Raw genomic sequence first — 16,976 nt, 5'->3', positions numbered from 1 at the left:
TATACCTATTTATCTGCCAACTGATAAAATAATCAGTTTTATATTCTACATAATCAAATATTATTTTATATAATATTCAAACTTGCTAAGACATTAATGTAGAAAAAATTGTTTGAACATTTTCTTTTGGCCATGAAACACATTAAGACAAAGCTGTCTGTAGTAATCTAATCCATAATTTAATACTCAGATACAAAAATGAAGTGCACATCTTTTATCCTAGTTGCGGCTAAAATGTACATAATGAAATAATGCTGTTCAATTATTTGGCTGCAATGCATTGAACTAGCATTCTTCAAGCCAGAGATGCAATAACAATGGAAAACATCTGTTCCTTAAGTAATCTAAACATTTACATTTTCAAAAAGTGTTTTCTCAAACTGTAGCTGACATTGCCAATTTCCCTCTCCCAATTTCTTTATATCCTTTGCATTTTCATGTGCCTATCTGCTTAATTATTTTTTCTCAACCACAAACATGACAAGGCATTTAAAAGGTCATCCCTGAAGCATGAATGAATGAAATAATAGGCATAGTAAAACCTCTAAAACAGTTGAATGAGTGAACTACGCCAAAAATATTTAAAGATAAAAAGAAAAAACAACTGATAATTCACCTATACTACTGCTTTTCTGGCATTTTTCATTAAGAGGGTTCCAAGGGAAAGACCATAGTTTAGTGATAGTGTTTAAGGACTGGAAGCAAAGGAGTTTTCCAGACATGGAAAAATACTTATAAAAACCCCCACAGAACTGCAGCCAATCCGTGCAAACAACAAAGAAATATATGAACCAATGGCTTGACTCAATCTGAGGGATTTTTCTCTATCTCTATAAGCATGACATAGAGTAAGAAAGGATTGTGTAGTAAATAAAAAGTCTATACAATTCCTTGCATCTCCAGATTGTCTGAAAACTCTACCTGGACAACTGGTAGTTGCAACAGATTTTCTAAGCTGCAAGGAATAATATTTCCCAAATTCCTAAGGATCTTTTGAGACTTGTCTACAAGTTGGTAACATTGTACATTCACAATAATATATAAAGATTAATGCTTTTAAATTTACTGCTCTATAGAAAGGAGACCCATAAATTTGAGAAATCAAGGCTATTTCTGTTTTCCTAAAGGACAACTCAATATGGGTCTTGGAAAACAGCATCTGAATACCAAATACAGAATGCAGCTAGACAGAAAGCAAATGAGAGAAAAACAGCAAAGAATCCTGTAATACATAGCTATTGTATGTATGCTGCACTATATACCTGATATGCAATAATAAATCTGCAAAACACCAAAAACACTGAAATAAGAGAGTGGTGAAGTAGGCAACAAAAAGCGGAAATGGAAATTAACTGGATAGATGGGTTATGTCAAAAAGGAAGAAATAGGAAAACACTGCTCGCCATATGCATCATAGTGAGTGTCACAGGGCTACGCATTTCTATGTATCAGAAAACGCAATTGCATATTAGACTATAATTTCACATCCCAGAGATAAAATGTACAGTTAAGGGAAATGTTACATATCGCAGTTTTAGGTAACTGTTGTCAAGTACAGAGTAATTTCAACTGTATTCAAGCATTCTTCCCATTCAACACTCTACTTACATTTGGGGCCACCTCTTTAATGACAAATTCTGCATACATACACACATATACACACCTGTTTGAAGATGCAGAAGAGTGACAGGCAGCAAAAAGAGAGGGGCTTTCTTCGCAGGCTGCAGCTTCGGGAGACTGATTGCTGACAGAGGCCAAATCACTTTGCTCTTGAACCCTTAATTTTTCCCCTAGCAGAAAGATTACAGATAAAACCATAAGCAAATTGGTGAGGCTATGTTTCAATTGACACTTACTTCAAAATAACTATTTCCTTAGTATATAATTGAAACACGTTCAGATAAGAACATAAGGCCTACTAGTTTCTATATTGCATAAAAGTTTGAAAATCCATCCTTTAAAACTACAGTACTTATCGCTAAACCTTGTAGAATGTTTCAGTGGATTTAACTTTTTTTTTTAAAAAAAGCCGTATTATAATACAATACAATACAATACAATACAGTAGTAGAGTTGGAAGGGACCTTGGAGATCTTCTAGTCCAACCCCCTCCCTAGGCAGGAAACCCTATACCGTTTCAGGCAAATGGCTATCCAACATCTTCTTAAAGACTTCCAGTGTTGGGGCATTCACAACTTCTGGAGGCAAGCTGTTCCACTGATTAATTGTTCTAACTGTCAGGAAATTTCTCCTCAGATCTAAGTTGCTTCTCTCCTTGATTAGTTTCCACCCATTGCTTCTTGTTCTACCCTCAGGTGCCTTGGAGAATAGTTTGACTCCCTCTTCTTTGTGGCAACCCCTGAGATATTGGAACACTGCTATCATGTCTCCCCTAGTCCTTCTCTTCATTAAACTAGACATACCCAGTTCCTGCAACCGTTCTTCATATGTTTTAGTCTCCAGTCCCCTGATCATCTTTGTTGCTCTTCTCTGCACTCTTTCTAGAGTCTCCACATCTTTTTTACATCGTGGCGACCAGAACTGAATGCAGTATTCCAAGTGTGGCCTCACCAAGGCATTATAAAGCCTTATTATACAAATCTAGACTTCAAATGATAGAATGACTTTCTGATACTGGAAGAAAAGGAATAAACTGCAAGAGAAATGAATGAGTACGTAAGCAAAAAAACTTTTTCCCACACTTCACACAGAGATTAGCAAACCTGGAGGAAGAAGCTGCTCTTCTCCCTTCAGGGAGTCACTGAGCATAGAAATCATACTCTTATGAAGCTTTTCAAATCATACACAAACACAACACTTTTTAATAAAGTAACCTTAGCCTTTGTATTAAATACCAAATAAGACACAGTTACACAGATACAAACTCACATACACACACATATTCATGTAGGTTCAGGGGTGTCAAACTTGCTGTGTCACGTTGCCGTCATGTGACATTTGGTGACGTTTTTCCTATTCGCGGTGCTGGGGTGGGCGTGGCCTGCGCATGACTCATCCAGCCCACAGGCCGCCAGTTTGACACCCCTGATGTGTGTGTATATAAGTAAATAAAACTAGCATAGTGTAAATTTGACTACAAATGGGTAGTTCCATGAACAGAAGAAACTGTTATGTATATGAACATAAAATATAGGGTCAGACAAGACCTTGGAAAACTTCTAGTCCAACCCCCTGCACAAGCAGGAGACATTATATCATTCTGGACAAATAACTCTCCAGTGTCTAAGTGTCTTCCTCTTAGAGAGGGTAGAAAAAAAAAGGAATAAAGTTGTTAAATAAACAAAGAAAAAATATCACCTGTACCAGACCAAAGAAATTGGGTCTGAGCAAAGTGAAACCTCTCCCCCAATCCCATTAAAAGCTACCAGACCTGAAATTCAACAAGGCAAGAGTAGCTGCCAGTTTTGAGAATCAACAAATCAAGGATACACAAACACAACACCTTTTAATAAAGTAACCTTAGCCTCAAGGATTTGTTGATTCATAAAAGGGCTCCTAAAATCCACCCACACTTTTGGATCTAGTCTTGCCGACTTCCATTCTTCTGGCTAGTGCCTGCCGGAAGAAGGACAGGGGTAAGTGTGAACAAGTGTGTGTGTATGAGAAAGAGCATATCTAGATTTGGCTGAAAGTGATTTGAGTGTGGCTATTTCTCCGGGCTGAGAGTGTGAGTAACCATAAGCTAAACCTGGGAGTGCATGTCACACTAGAGCAGGGATGTCAAGCACAATTTCATTGAGGGCCGCATCAGGATTGTGTTTGAACTTGGGGGGGGGGGTGGCGAGGCGGGCATGGCCAGAGTGGCCAGTGGCCAGCTGGATGTCACTCATATCAAGAGCACCTGTGGTGGCCCAAGCACTCTGCCAGCAACAATGGGCTTCCAAGCTCTGTTTTTGGCTGCCACAGCCTCCTGCAATCCTCTGCCAGTGAAAATGGAGCTTGTGAGTACAGTCCTCGCGAGCTCCTTTTCAGCTGTGATAGCTTCCTGCAACTTTCTGCCAGTGAAAACAGAACTCAGGAGGGCCAGACATAGACCTCCCAAGCTCCGTTTTCACTGGCAGAGGCACCGCAGGCCAATCCTTCACTGTTTCCAGAGGAGCCCTGCGGGTCAGATCTAAGCTGGATCCGGCTCCCGGGCCTTGAGTTTGACACCCCTGCACTAGAGCAATCCTGGATTTTTTTTCTCACCTTGAAAACCACATTTTGGTATGATTTTATGATTTTACCTAGAAGTGTTGATCAGTCTTTCAGTGTTATGGATTGCAAAAGGATTGTAGACCGTAAGTTTGATATCCTTCCACCCGATAAGATTTCTGTCCATACAAAGGAAGAATACTATTACTGGATAAACTAAAAGCAATAGGTTTTATTCTTGGAAGCCTTTCAGATTTTGAGGGCTTCAAGGGCTACATAAGATGTCAATAGCAAGGTTCAAAAAACAACTTGGTATTTCTGTTTATTTTTATTCGTGAGAGATTTACTTTAAAAAAAGAATGTCAAGATTCAGTGACAGGCCAAAAAAGCAAACTTGTTAACTTGGGATTTAAATACTTAAAATGGGCTGCCAAGATGAAAGTGCAAAATAAGAAGTTTTCCATAGAAGTATAAAAAATGAATCTGTCTATAAATAAAAATAATAATTTTTTAAAAAATTGGACTTTAAATACAATACACTCACACAGGCATGCCATTCCTTTTCACTGCAAGGAATAATATGCGAAGTTTGGAAAAACAATATTAAACAAAAGAAATTGACACAGGAGATAAGGGGGGGAAAGGAAATCTTAGTAAATCTAATTTATACCAACATAATTCATTATTATCTCCTCATCCATCATTTCCTTGCTAACCATCCTTGCTTCTACTTCATTTATATATCAACTGGCTCTCATTCTCTAGACTTTATTTTTGTCTCTTTTGAAGGTTCTCAGCAACTCCATTTAACTGACTTTCCCAGTATTCATCTTCATGTCAGCCAATTTTCCTTCATGTAATTTATCTTCATTTATTAGCCCTGTATGACCAAACCACTCCTCTCATATTTCTCATACTGATCACTCACTTATGTGTTTAATCAATTCACACCCATTGATTCTTGACCATATTTGTTCTCTTTTACCATACACACTTAAGTAATCTATTAAGGGACTGCCACAAAGAAGAGGGGGGGTCAACCTATTTTTCAAAGCACCTGAAGGCAGAACAAGAAGCAATGAACAGAAACTAATCAAGGAAAGAACCAACTGCATTCAGTTTTGGTCGCCACAATGTAGAAAAGATGTGGAGACTCTAGAAAGAGTGCAGAGACGAGCAACAAGAATGATTAGGGGACTGGAGGCTAAAACATATGAAGAACAGTTGCAGGAACTGGGTATGTTTAGCTTAAGAGAAAGAAGGACTAGGGGAGACATGATAGCAGTGTTCCAATATCTCAGGGGTTGCCACAAAGAAGAGGGAGTCAAACTATTCTCCAAGGCACCTGAGGGTAGAACAAGAAGCAATGGGTGGAAACTAATCAAGGAGAGTAGCAACTTAGAACTGAGGAGAAATTTCCTGACTGAACAATTGATTAGTGGAACAACTTGCCTCCAGAAGTTGTGAATGCTCCAACACTGGAAATTTTTAAGAAGAGACTGGACAACCATTTATCTGAAGTGGTGTAGGGTTTCCTGCCTAGGCAGGGGGTTGAACTAGAAAACCTCCAAGGTCCCTTCCAACTCTGTTATTCTATTCTATTCAACCTAAACATAAGGAAATTTCTGGACAGTGAGAACAATTAATCAGTGGAATAGCTTGCCTTCAGAAGTTGTAAGTGCTCCATCACTGGAGGTTTTAAGAAGAGATTGGACAACTATTTTTCTGAAATGATATATGGTCATCTGCTTGGGCAGGGGGTTGGATTAGAAGATCTCCAAAGTCCCTTCAACTCTGTTATTCTGACACTTCCATTGTATTCAACTTAGTTTTATGTTTCTTCTGATACATTCAACTCTTATTTCACTTAATAAACTGAGTTGTCCTAGACATTTTTGGAACATTTTTGGAAATGTCATATTACTCGTTAACTTTCTACAACATTTGCATCTATTAAATGTTTTCCATCCATTTTCGCATCTTTAGTAAACATTCTATTAAGATACTCAAAATGACGTTCTTGCTTACTGTTCCAAGTGTATGACTTGCACTCATTCACTCAGTTTTCTGTCACTTTGGTGTTTGATAATTTTCTTTTCACATCCATACTTACCATTACACTTAATAAATCTAATACTGTTCGTTACATGCTATGTTATATATTCTTCAATACATCTAACAAATCTAATAATTACATCTAATAATCTAACAATGGCTTCAAATCATTCAAGTTTTCAGCAATGAAATTGTCAGCATATAAAAGGACCTACACATCCGTGTTCTTAAGTAACATGACCAATATTTCTTATACATTTATCCATGAATACTTTAAAAAGCTAAGTATTCGCATATCCTTTCTTACTCCTGGCTCAGTATTGAATATTCATATAGCATTCTATTTACTGTCACACGTGCTTTAGTTCCATGGTGTATCTTTCTTACAAGGAGCAACTAATCGGCAATTCCAGGTTTATACAAAATATTCCATATTCATATTCCATACTTCAAACCTATTCACTTTATCATAAGACCTCTCCAAATTTCTCAGTGATCTATTGAGGAGCAACATGGTCTTTCATTCCAAGAAAAATTAAAAGGCATTGCATTTTCCAAAATTTGCTTATAGTCATTTCTTCTATCCTTTGGATCAGAATTTTGCCCAAATACTTCCCAGATATGGTTGGTAAATTATTCCCAATGGATTCCCGTATTCATTGCTGTCACTGTAACAGTATTGTTTTCAACTGTCAAACGCAGATGGTTTCTTAATATACACATTGATCGAATTACACAGTCACTTGTACAAACCATATCCACATTTTTTTCAGTTCCATCATTTATATCTGTGGTTTTACTATTTTTCAAAATTCTCAAAGCATTTATAATTTCCTTTTCATCATTTGTTCCCCTTGGAAATTAAGAAAATTCTATTTCAATTCTGCTTAGTTCCTGGGAAGCTCCTTATTTAGCCCTTTTGCTAACTTCCAAAACAATTTGGGATTGCTTTGAAACAATATTTGGAAGTGGAATTTTTATAGACATGTAAATTTTGCATGCAATGTTCCTTAACATATAACTGTCGTATGCAGTTTTTCATACCACTTTTTAAACTCAAAAGTTTTTTTTAAAATCCAGATAAGTATAAAAACTGAGAAATTACTGAATTCTGATTCACTTCTAAATGTATTAGTTTATATCAAAACATTAATTAAACAAATTTATAATTCTTGCTTTATAACTATGTATCTAAATCATTTCATTCACATCCTTTTTCATCCAACCATTGTTCTGCCCAACCATTGCCCCATATCAACATGTTCCTTATAATAAGAAAGAGTGCATTCAGAAAGTATTCCCATCACTTCTGTCCATTTTGTTATGCTGCAGCTGGATTCTACAGTTGCTGAAATGTATTTATTTTTTCATTAATCTATATTCAGTATAATGACAAACATCCCTGGGTGAGACAGATCCCCATCCACATGGAAGATCAAGCTGAGAATTGTCTGAATCTTATTTATTTTTGTTTGAAAAATGGAAGCAGGAATTTTATTAATGAAATTTTAAGGGGAGGGGAAAATATAAACATTATTGGTAGGATCTAGACCACTTAAATTTAAAGGTTTTTTTAAGCCTGACATCACTCTTTTTAAAAAGTTTGCGCATTATTTCCAATTGGGAAGAAAAGGAATGAAAGTGACAAAGTTATGGAAAACAGTGTTACATTAATGAAACAAAGTTTGCATTCATCTGCAATTCACAGTTGTAAAAAATAGAGGTCCATATCAGCTGAGGAAACAAACCCCATAGACCAGCGATGGCGAACCTTTTTTGGCTCGCGTGCCACAAGTGGGGGGAGCGCAGGGGGGTCGTGTGCGGGCATGCCACACCCATAATGCAACGTGTGACCCCCCCAGTGCGCATGCGCGCACAACGCGCCACCCCCCCATTTTTACATGCTTTTTTCGCCCTCCCCAGGCTCCAGAGGCTTTATAGGAGCCTGGGGAGGGCGAAAAGAGCCTCCCCCGCCCCCCGGAGGCCCTCCGGAGGCTTCAGGGACCGTCCGGAGGCTTCCCTGAAGCCTTCGGAACGCTTAAAACCACCCTCCGAGCAAACCGGAAGTGACTTCCGGGTTGCTCGGAGGGTAGTTTTAAGCGTTCCAAAGGCTTCAGGGATCGTCCGGACGGTCCCTGAAGCCTTCGGAGCGCTTAAAACGACCCTCCGAGCAACCCGGAAGTCACTTCCGGTTTGCTCAGAGGGTGGTTTTAAGCGTTCTGAAGTCTTCAGGGAAGCCTCCGGACGATCCCTGAAGCCTCCGGGGGGGGGGGCGGGGGAGGCTCTTTTCGCCCTCCCCAGGCTCCTATAAAGCCTCTGGAGACTGGGGAAGGCAAAAAATAGCTTTTAAAAAGGTGAACTCAGCTGGCCAGTGCGCGCATGTGCGCTGGCCAGCTGACAGGGCAGCGCTACGCGTGCTCTGACAAATGGCTCCGTGTGCCACTTGTGGCACGCGTGCCATAGGTTCGCCATCACTGCCATAGACAATATCAGCAACAAAGATCAGAGATGTAAGAGCAAAAGAAAAGGTTATCTGAAAATCTTTTAAAATGTCTGTATTACATCCATTGCAATATGAATATCTCAGCCATTCTGTATTAATAAATCTCCACAACGGTATAGGAAAAGTCATAAGGTGAAATCAGCTGGATAGCAGAAATTCAGACCATAACAAAAAATAACAGCAACATTGGGAATTAGAAATGCAGAAGCCAAAACTTGTTTCTATTTTCATGATACACAATTGAGAACATATGTAGTTCTGGGCTGAATTGTGAAGTCCCCAGTGCCTTCTGAGCTTATTGCTTGCAAATATTTCATTATTTTACTAGACAAAATGATCAGTACTAATCATCATCACTGATGATGTTACCTAGTTGGGTAATGAAATGTCTTCAAGCAAATAACCAAGCTCAGAGAACACTAAGGGCTCCATAATACAATTTCCCTTTTTGTGATATTTATTTGATACAGAATATAGTGTAAAATAACTATACAAGCTGTGTATCTTTATGACTTTAAAAACCTTATTAAAACAAATGTTAAAATTATTTTCCAATTTTAGTAAACTAGGTAGCGAACCAACAATTCATAAGCTTATTTCCATTAGATGCAATTCTACCTTCCCAAGCTAGAAATCTAAAAATAAAATTGGACAGGAATTTAAGGAAATTAAATTAATATGTTTTATTTTTGTTTAATTAATGAAATTGTATTAATCATAATTAGCACTGAATACCACTTTCAGTAGTTGCTTCTTTCTGCTCCGGTTTTTCTTCCTTTATCTGTTCTTTGCTTGCATTTTTCTTTCGTTTTTTCATTTGGTCAAGTAAAAGCTGAAATTCAGCTTTGTGTTTCTTTCCTGAAAAATTTAAAATAAATATATAAAGAAGATCCTTACCATGTGCATAAATGTATAACAAATTACTGATTTTATTTAAATTTTTTGACATATTTTAATTGAAACTGAAGTCATTTAAACACAGCTTTAGAATAAAATAAAATAAAATAAAGGAAATGTTAGGCAAAATATATTTTGCTATTGTTGAAAACAAATAGTACTTATCCTTTCTTTTTGATGTACCACAAATGGTTAACATGGTTAAACTGGGATGGTTAAAATATGTTTATTTGGCCAGTAATTTTAATAGGAATTATTGCTAGAATAGTATAAAGAAATAGAAATACGGTATGCTCTGTTCTGAACATAGAGAAAGATGTACCAGACCACCAGAATTGATGAAAATTGAACACACATTGAACAAGAAATATGTTGCTCAGCCAAACTTTGCTTATTGTGGTATTGTAGGGTTCTATGTATAATTCTATTTTGTCAGACTTCTGGCAAACATTGTTATCATCCACAACTTTCTCCAATATGTATGTCTTTTCATGAATGCAACTTTTCATGTTGTTTCAATTTCATTTACCTCCTGGACTGGCCACATTTTCACTCACTGTCACTTAATAGAACTATTCCTCCTGTTTGCATGGTAATTAAAATGTATTAATTGCATAATGCATTGATGCTATTATGTTTTAAGTCTAAGGCAACAAGACAGGAAAGCATGTCTTAATAAAATATGTTATATCAAATCATTCAGTATGCATCTTGTACAGTTCTGTCAGGAATCTAGTTCTAAAAATACAAAGACTATAAATTGCCAATGAAATGACAATTGCTTTGAATACAAAGCTGTGATATATAGCCAGGATGAAAAAAAAATGCAAGAAAGCAGGCCTTAATAAAATATGTTTCATCAAATCATTCAACATGCATCTTGTACAATTCTGTCAGGAATCTAGTTCTAAAAACACAAATCACCAATGAGACAATTGCTTTGAAGATTCTGATATATAACCAGGATGGGGAAAATCTGGCATTACCAGTTTAAATGCAAAACTATGTGCACTGAAATAAAATTGGATTGGATTACTTTCTTCATATGTATGTACAACAATCCTATAAGAGAGATAGACAGTTATAGAAGGATGGACAGAATTGTTTAAGAATATGCCTAGACCAGAAGAACTAATTTGATTTGTCAACCTTATATTTTTTAGATCCCACCATTTTTCACTCAAATAACAGGTCTTCTTCTAAGCACTGAAAAAGGCAGGTCCTGTTTCACAAAGTTGTTGCACTTTATGGCTTCAGAACAGAATATTGAACTATTTCAAGTTATGGTGGGCATTAATAGATGAGAAGAATTTTGAGGTGTAGCATCCAGCCTTTGCAGTTTTATCTCTAAGGAATTATGCCTTATGTTAAACCAGATCAAATTTCAGAGCAAAGCAAATTTCAATGCAAATGCATTTAATGCATTTTTAAACATTTTTGTTTTTAGTCCTGCAGAGGTTCTTCTGCTACATGTTTCTTGAGCAATATTTTTTGAAACATAAGACAGAAAATAATTATCCTTTTCAAATATTTAGTCTCAAAGAAAAAAACCCAAGGAGGAAAGAAAAATTTGTACCATGATCTGGAAATATATCTGGCTCTACCATTTTTCTTTGCTATTTTAAGATTTAAAAAGAGGGTTATTTTTGTTTTTTATAGAGTAGATAATTTATCATTCAGATAGTCCTGAAAGCTTTCTGGGCTGTGCACTAAGTAACAAATTACAAGACTGCTATAAAAAAAATGTCTATACTAAAACATCTTCCAAGCTGTTTAATCCATATATTCCATACAGGTAATCCTCAATTTAGAATTAGTACCTTATCGATCATTCAAAGCTATAACAGACTTCCACCAGTTGCGAATTTATGGCCACTGCAGCACTCCCACAGTAAGTAAACTCAGGCACTTGGCAATCTGCCTACCCTTAAGAGAGACTGCAGAAATTCTTCAGCAGCCTCCCGCATACCTCTCTTCCATCCCACCCACCCACCCCCCAGGTTCCCACAGGCCTTGGGCCTTCTTCCCAGCCTGCCGGACCCCACACCCTCATCACTACTCTGATCAGTCTTCATGTTTTACTACAGAGCTCCTTCTGGAAACTCTGGAGATGACTTTGGGAAATGAGCGTAAGCTGCTCCAGCCCACGGCATCCCTAGGTTGTGTGGTGCCATTCCGGGAGAGGCCACAGGGATGCTGAGGGGCGGAGTGGCTTGCTCCCTTTCCCCAACATAATCTCCAGAGGTTCCAGAAGGAGATCTACAGAAGTTAATTACCAATCAGTGATGGAGAGTGAGGAGGGGGGTTGAGACCCAGAAGGTGGGAAAGCAAGGTCTGTGGGGACATGGGGGGAGTGGAGCACAGGTTGTCTTCGGGAATAGGGGAGGCTTGGGGTAAGTTGACCTGGGTGTGCACTAGGCCTCCCAGGACTTCCCCCCACCTGAGGCACCCTCTTGTTGGCTTAACAACTATACTTACAAGAGCAGCAGGAGTGGGGAATCATTATGCGAAGTAATCAAATGGGAATGTCTCTTAATGACTCACAATGTGTGACTGAAATAGGCAGGCTCCATTTGGCAGTTCAAATCCCACCAGGCTCAAGGTTGACTCAGCCTTCCATCCTTCCAAGGTGGGTAAAATGAAGACCCAGATTGTTGAGGGCAATATGCTAATCAACTTAGACAGGCTGTAAAGCACTGGAAAGCGCTATATAAGTCTAAGTGTTATTGCTATTGCTATTAGGATTGTAAGTTGAGGACTATATATCTATGATATTTCTTTATTGAAATAGCATATCCATCTTGTTTGTCTTTAACATTTCAAGGCACAAATCTAAATTTTTAATTGCTTCTGTTACCAAAAACACTTTATGAGCCATAAATATCTTGTCAAAAACAGGATATTACTAAAGGAAGATATGGTTTTAAAATATTAATACTACTATTTCATACACAATAGAATAAATATATCATTTCATAGATAAATGAAGGAAAATAAAGGGAAATTATTAAAATAGTTTTATGTGAATAATTTCTGGGGCTTTGGTGATTCAAAACATTCTTAGCAATTATCTATCATCTCCATTAGTGAAGTAGTTACTGCATGTAATTTTCTTCTTGTGTCCTGTAAAAATAATGTTCCTTGTCTTTGGGTTTTCCTGCCTCCTTTTGAAATGGTTTTTAAAAATGGATAAGCAGTTTATCCCTTCTAGCATCTATTTTTTAAAATCTCACCAAAACACAATAAATAGATATTAAACAACAAGGTAGAGGTATTTGCAAGTCTCAAGACACAAACTTCCTGCCACTATTTTTAATTGTCTGATCAATTGGGGCCAAGACTTTCTGAAATCCTTTCTCTGTTCATTAAGTGACTGTGGGTTCCTCTCGCTCTTGTCTAATTGTCCCCTAAACAACATATCTTTCTCTTCTCGCCCAAGGTCATTCACACATTCCATTACATCAATTAGAAAAGTTGTGTAGGATTTCCTTCCTGTGACTCTTCAACAACAGACAATTCTGCTAAATAAAAAGGTTAACTGAGAATACTTATCAGATTAACCATCATCCATGCAAAATGTATTAAAACATGCCTGTGTTCCACAGACTTCTAGACAGCTTCAGGAGTTTAAAAAGTGACCAATTCGCATTTGTATCTAATTCCTACAAATATGTCCTTAATTCTTCTCTCTTATTCCATCAGCAAGCTGAACTAAGATAATTATAAGACCTTTCTCCTGACCCTTGTGGTCAATTAATACAGCATTATATCATAAAGTTGTTCAGATTCCATCAAGTCTGGATTCTTTGTGGGAAGGATCTAGATGCTTTCTAGAATGTCTTCTGCCACTTATGGTCTGGATCTTTTCCCTTCCTGTTTTCTTTGTGGAACCTGAAATTTCAAGTAATTCAAGTGATTCCCAATCTAGCAGGCTGTTAATAACTCCTTGAGGGAGGGTGTTGCTGGCAGCTTTAAGGGAGATTGTAGTGCATTTTTTTCCTTAAGCCCTTCCAGGACCTCTGGATGTTATATTACTACTGTCCAGTCTCCAACCTTTTTTCAAGCGAAGTTTGCTGAGAAGATGCTGAGGAATCAACTACAAAGTGATCTAGATGAAACAGATTATTTGGATACGTGTCAATTAAGCTTGGGCATTGGATGGAGACAGCTTTGTCTGAGCAAGAGGATGTTTTCTGTTGGGCTCTATATGGAGTAGTGTACCTGTCCTGATCCTTTTAGACTTCTCAGCAGCCTTCAATAGTATTCTGTACTGATTTCAAGTATTGTGGAGTAGAGATAATACTTTGCTGTGCTTCCATTCCTTCCACAATGTAAGTTCCAATAAGTGGCGGTAGGACAGGAGACCTCAGCTTGGTGATTGCTCCCTTGTGCGGAGTACACAAGAGTCAATCTTCTACATAAAGGGACTAGAAGAGATCATCTATCAATTCAAGGGTCAGTATCATCAATATGTTTCATATATATATCTGTGTCTTGGGCCTGGCTGGTATCTACAGGCTGGATGGGAGAGAATAAGCTAAAAATGAATCCTAGCAAGACTGTTTGTCCATCAAGGTGTTTGAACAGTCCCAGTGTCTCAAGTGTCCTGACCCAGTCCAAGTATGTATAAACAACAAAGATGTTAATTGTAAACTTTACTGATAGGTCTGTAAAATAAACAATCAAGCAGCAAAGAAAATAAAACCACAAACATACAAACATACATACACAATAAGGAAGTCTCAAGAGTACAGCAAGTGTGCCTTGAAGAAAGGAAAGGTCCAAGAAAGGTGGATTAGTGGACAGTTTCAACTAATTGGTGTGCCCTTTGCACACCAAGAATGGTTCTGATAGTATTTCCCCCCACTGACCTTTTTCTGTCACAAATATCCTTCACGCATATGTTTGAACACAGAAGTTATCTCAAGTCAAAATGTAAGAGTTCTCTTGAATCTGACCAACCACATCTAGGAAGCTTTCATGAAGAAGAGTGGCCAAGCAAAGTGCAAGGTCAAAACACTGCAGAAGGTTTGTCAGCCAATTAAGGTACAAAGTCGAAGTCACAAGACTTCAAATTGGGAGTGGAGGCACCCAGAGACTGGGTTAGAAGATTCTTTATCTTCAGATAGGCAGCAATTGTCTCTTCAGACAGCAATTCATCCAGCAACTCTGGAACTGACTGTTCATTGTCTCCTCATCTCAGTCTAAGCTCACTGTGACACTGGGGTTATTACCCCTGAGGGAACAGGTCTGCAATTTTGGGTTGTCCTCCACTCACAATTCCTGAGTGAATTGAAGAGTGTCTGAAAGCCAGGACTTGACGATGACCCAATCCCTCATCACATCTTGTTTGGATTACTACAACATACATTTGTGTGCTTAGGTTGTCCAAAATGCAATGGCCTGGACACAGTCCAGTATTTTTCCTATAGGCTTCAGAATAGAATTTAAAATGCTAGTTTAAACTTATAAAGCCCATGGTGAGAAAAGCAGCTGGTGATTCTCCACTCTGAGGAGGTGTGGAAGACTCAGAAGCATTGCTTTTCTGTAGCAGTTCTAGACCTCTTGAAGAGCATCTTGCTGGAGCTTAGGTCTGCCTGCCTGCCTGACTAATTTAGATACTGCCCATCTTATTCTCAGCTAAAAGCATTAAAAAAACCTATAAAATATGCAGGTAGTCTTCGACTTACAACCACAACTGAGCCCAAAATTTTTGTTGCTAAGTGAGACATCTGTTAAGTGAGCTTTGTTCCATTTTACAACCTTTCTGGCCACAGCTGTTAAGTGAATCACCACAGCTGTTAAATTAGTATAACCTGGTTGTTAAGTGAATCTGGCTTCCCCATTGACTTTGCTTGTCAGAAAGTCACAAATGGTGATCACAGGACCCCAGGACACTGCAACCGTCATAAATATGAGTCAGGTGTCTGAACGGTGAGCAGATGACCATGGGGATGCTGCAATGGTCATAAGACTCTTTTTTCAGTGCCCTTCTAACTTTGAACGGTCACTAAATGAAGTGCTGTAAGTCAAGGGCTACCTGTACTACACCAGTAAAATAGGAGCAAGTTAAAGAAACAAAGATAGAATAAATTAAAAGTTAAAACATGGGGGGGGGGGGGATTGTCTTCAAGGTGCTAACTACCCTTGGGTTACATGCCATGATCTAGGCTACCTTCTGATCTTTGCTGCCTTCCAATGGCAGCTGAGAATAGAACAGATTCCTCTAAAGAACATAATGCCTGGTTTTGGGACTTTTGAGTTGAGGTTTTTTTCATTTTTTAATTGAATTGTATATATTTTAGTAGTTTTTAAAACCTGCTGAGAATCCTTCAGGAATGAGGCAGGCAGGAGCAAAAACTGTATTTTAAAAAAATAAAATTAACTAACGAATTAAAAACAGGAAAACAGTAATGAACTTCTGATTAAGAAATCAGATGGGTCTTCTTTGGAACAACATGCCAAAGTTTAATGCAAGCTACTCCTTTGTCCTCACTCATTTTCTGCATATTGTATAATTTATATTACTTTATTTCAGGCCTTTACATCTAAGAAACAATAAAACTTGGCACATAAAAGAAGGCCTCCAAAGAAGAACTCAGTGGGAGAAAATAATCCTTCAATTACCTTCATCCTAAATTGTTCAGGATTTTAAATTACCTGCAATAAAACAAAGTGGAAGCCATTGTAGGATTTCAGCAGGGATGTTACAAGCATCTATACACAGCCCATATTAATAAATGGGCTACTCCATTCTGGACCAAGTGCACCAATCTCATCTGTCCAGTTAAGCAGCATCAGGAATTCCCCTTGCATTTCTAGTCTTTGGCTATCTGTCAATATAGACAGTTTGAGAAAAAGGGTGAAGGGATAGTGATCGGGGAAACAATAATGTAAGTATTAGAAAATACAGACCTCCAAGCTATATTGAGAATGACCCCAGAAGAGTAAACACCTGTCTCTATTCCTGTATTCCTGAGGAGAGCTCCAGAGAATTGAGGGCAATAGATTTGGTCTCTTCCTCTCCTCATATGTTCCAACTAATAACAAGCTTGTTTTCAAGTTAACCTCAAGTGATTTCAAAGTTAGCAATGAATTTCTTTTTCTCTTGGTTCTCAAGTCACTACCTTGCTATTAATTACATTACTCATGTGTCCTTGGTTTTGGACTTATCGGTCCAGTGGCTTAAAAGTGATTGCTTCATAAACCACAGACACATTTATGTCCTCAAAGGGTCTGATCTCATTCTGGACACTTAAAAGACTTAGATATAAGCTTCACAGTTGTCCAGCAAAGTCTCAAGTTAGCACTTTTAGATTTCTAAGTACTGAAGTATTAAAATAGATGCAAGGATAAAAAGTATATT

At 37.9% G+C, this 16,976-nt stretch overlaps 1 protein-coding gene across 2 annotated transcripts in view; it reads right to left on the bottom strand.

Moving 5' to 3' along the window:
* RAD18 (RAD18 E3 ubiquitin protein ligase) overlaps window positions 1–16,976 on the bottom strand; it is a 129,424-nt gene that overhangs the window by 39,408 nt on the left and 73,040 nt on the right. For both annotated transcript variants that reach the window (XM_081935317.1, XM_081935318.1), the window contains exons 10-11: window positions 9,449–9,571; window positions 1,664–1,790 (exon numbers count right to left, since the gene is read on the bottom strand). In XM_081935317.1, the coding sequence (XP_081791443.1) occupies window positions 1,664–1,790; window positions 9,449–9,571 (250 nt within the window). The remainder of the gene's footprint in view (window positions 1–1,663; window positions 1,791–9,448; window positions 9,572–16,976) is intronic.

Source organism: Natrix helvetica (genome assembly GCF_964273705.1).
Source record: "Natrix helvetica genome assembly, chromosome: 1".
Lineage (NCBI taxonomy): Eukaryota > Metazoa > Chordata > Lepidosauria > Squamata > Natricidae > Natrix > Natrix helvetica.
The sequence above is the reverse complement of the archived record's forward strand: the minus strand, read 5'-3'. Positions and strand labels throughout refer to the sequence as shown.